Source organism: Topomyia yanbarensis, chromosome 3 (genome assembly GCF_030247195.1).
Source record: "Topomyia yanbarensis strain Yona2022 chromosome 3, ASM3024719v1, whole genome shotgun sequence".
NCBI classification, from domain to species: Eukaryota; Metazoa; Arthropoda; class Insecta; order Diptera; family Culicidae; genus Topomyia; species Topomyia yanbarensis.
The window spans coordinates 298,389,434-298,390,874 of record NC_080672.1 but is presented as its reverse complement, the minus strand read 5'-3'; the positions used below and the strand labels follow the sequence as shown (position 1 = coordinate 298,390,874).

The 1,441-nt window shown below is 41.7% G+C and overlaps 1 protein-coding gene across 1 annotated transcript; it reads left to right on the top strand.

Moving 5' to 3' along the window:
* Positions 1 to 603: 603 nt before the first annotated feature.
* On the top strand, positions 604 to 1,241 carry LOC131693034 (uncharacterized). The gene is made up of 2 exons (XM_058980503.1): positions 604 to 704; positions 756 to 1,241. Exons 1-2 carry the CDS (start codon positions 653 to 655, stop codon positions 1,196 to 1,198), a joined length of 495 nt encoding a protein of 164 aa, XP_058836486.1. The 5' UTR covers positions 604 to 652; the 3' UTR covers positions 1,199 to 1,241.
* Positions 1,242 to 1,441: the final 200 nt, after the last annotated feature.

The window sequence follows — 1,441 nt, the reverse complement described above, 5'->3', positions numbered from 1 at the left end:
GTATGTGGTCTCAGTGCACTTAAGATCTTTCGTTTTGACAGGCAGTCTTATTTTACGACCCTCCAATCTCTTTTATCGAACCTTGAAGTGTTTCGTTTGTTGTGGTAAACAATGTTAAGAAAAACGACAAAAGACATATGCAAAATGGTTAAAATACATGGTTCTACAAATGTCAAAACCATAATAAAACTAATAAACGCGCATCTGTTAGTAAATATTGAAAAACTAAAGTGTGCAAAATAGCCCCACATATCCATGGTAGCTCCGCACGACGATGTGAAAAGTTTTTTTTTAATTCATGGTGGTTACACTGGGTACTGAGTTGGTTGGTGTATGGTAATTTGTTGTCGTATTAAAGAGTGAAGTGTCAAAATATTCATTCCTCAATCAACAACAAATAATTTATTGACGTTGCCCGGATTTAAAAGTCTTTAAAAGCAGTCGATTAACAGGTCGCTTTTATTGAATGTTCACCAATCGACATCGAAAGATTAGATACATATATCAGCGTTTCATTGAATATGCGGGAATCCTAGTCATAACACTGTTATCAGTGAAAGCAGACGATTTTTCATCCGATTTTAGTTGATAAAACACAAACAATCAAGTTCGGTAGACTTGCCACGCTTAGTATTAATTCAAGGCTAAGCCGATGAGGGTAACATCTGCCAAGCAAACACAAATTCGTACAATGAAGTCTGAAGGTGATATGAAATAATCCTACAATCCCACTTAAAACCTAATTCTTTCCACAGCTCTACCAATTCTAGTGGCTCTGTTTACGTTCGCACTGGCTCAGGAAATTCCACTACCTGATCCGGCAGGCTGTATAGCATCTGAATGCATTACTCACGCACAAATAAGGACTCTCTGGTGCCACACACAGCCAACGTTCTATTGTCAGTGTGTTCCGCTTGATTTGATTGTTTGGGAAGTGATGGTACGACCGTGTGCCCCCGGAACGTATTTCAGTTTCCCGCATCAAAAATGCGTTTATCCGGAAATGCGTGATCCTGATGCTTGCTATCCGGATGGGAGCGGAAGTGGAAGCGGAGACGATTCGTTTATCCTATGTGATGAGCCGCCGTGTCGTGTAGAAAAGGACTCCCTGAAGGGGGTCGATGCTCCGGAAGTAATCGACGATCAGCTGTTGGAAGATGACGCCATGGAGTTCTTGTTTCCCGGACGGCGTGTGTGACGTTTTTGTTGCGCTAAATGATAAAATCAATAAAATATTTTGACGTGGGACTACGTCTTTGTTTTCGGTGTATAGTAGTGGTACACCTGTTCCACGCAGGGGACCTGCAACAGTCAAATAACAGACGGCCGATCACCGTCATACAGTACTAAGTACCAGCTGTGCGAAATTGACATTCGAGTGGCAGTTTTTTGACAGTGCTGCCAGCGTCAGTGTCCGAGTGGTTTTTGGAATTATTGTTGC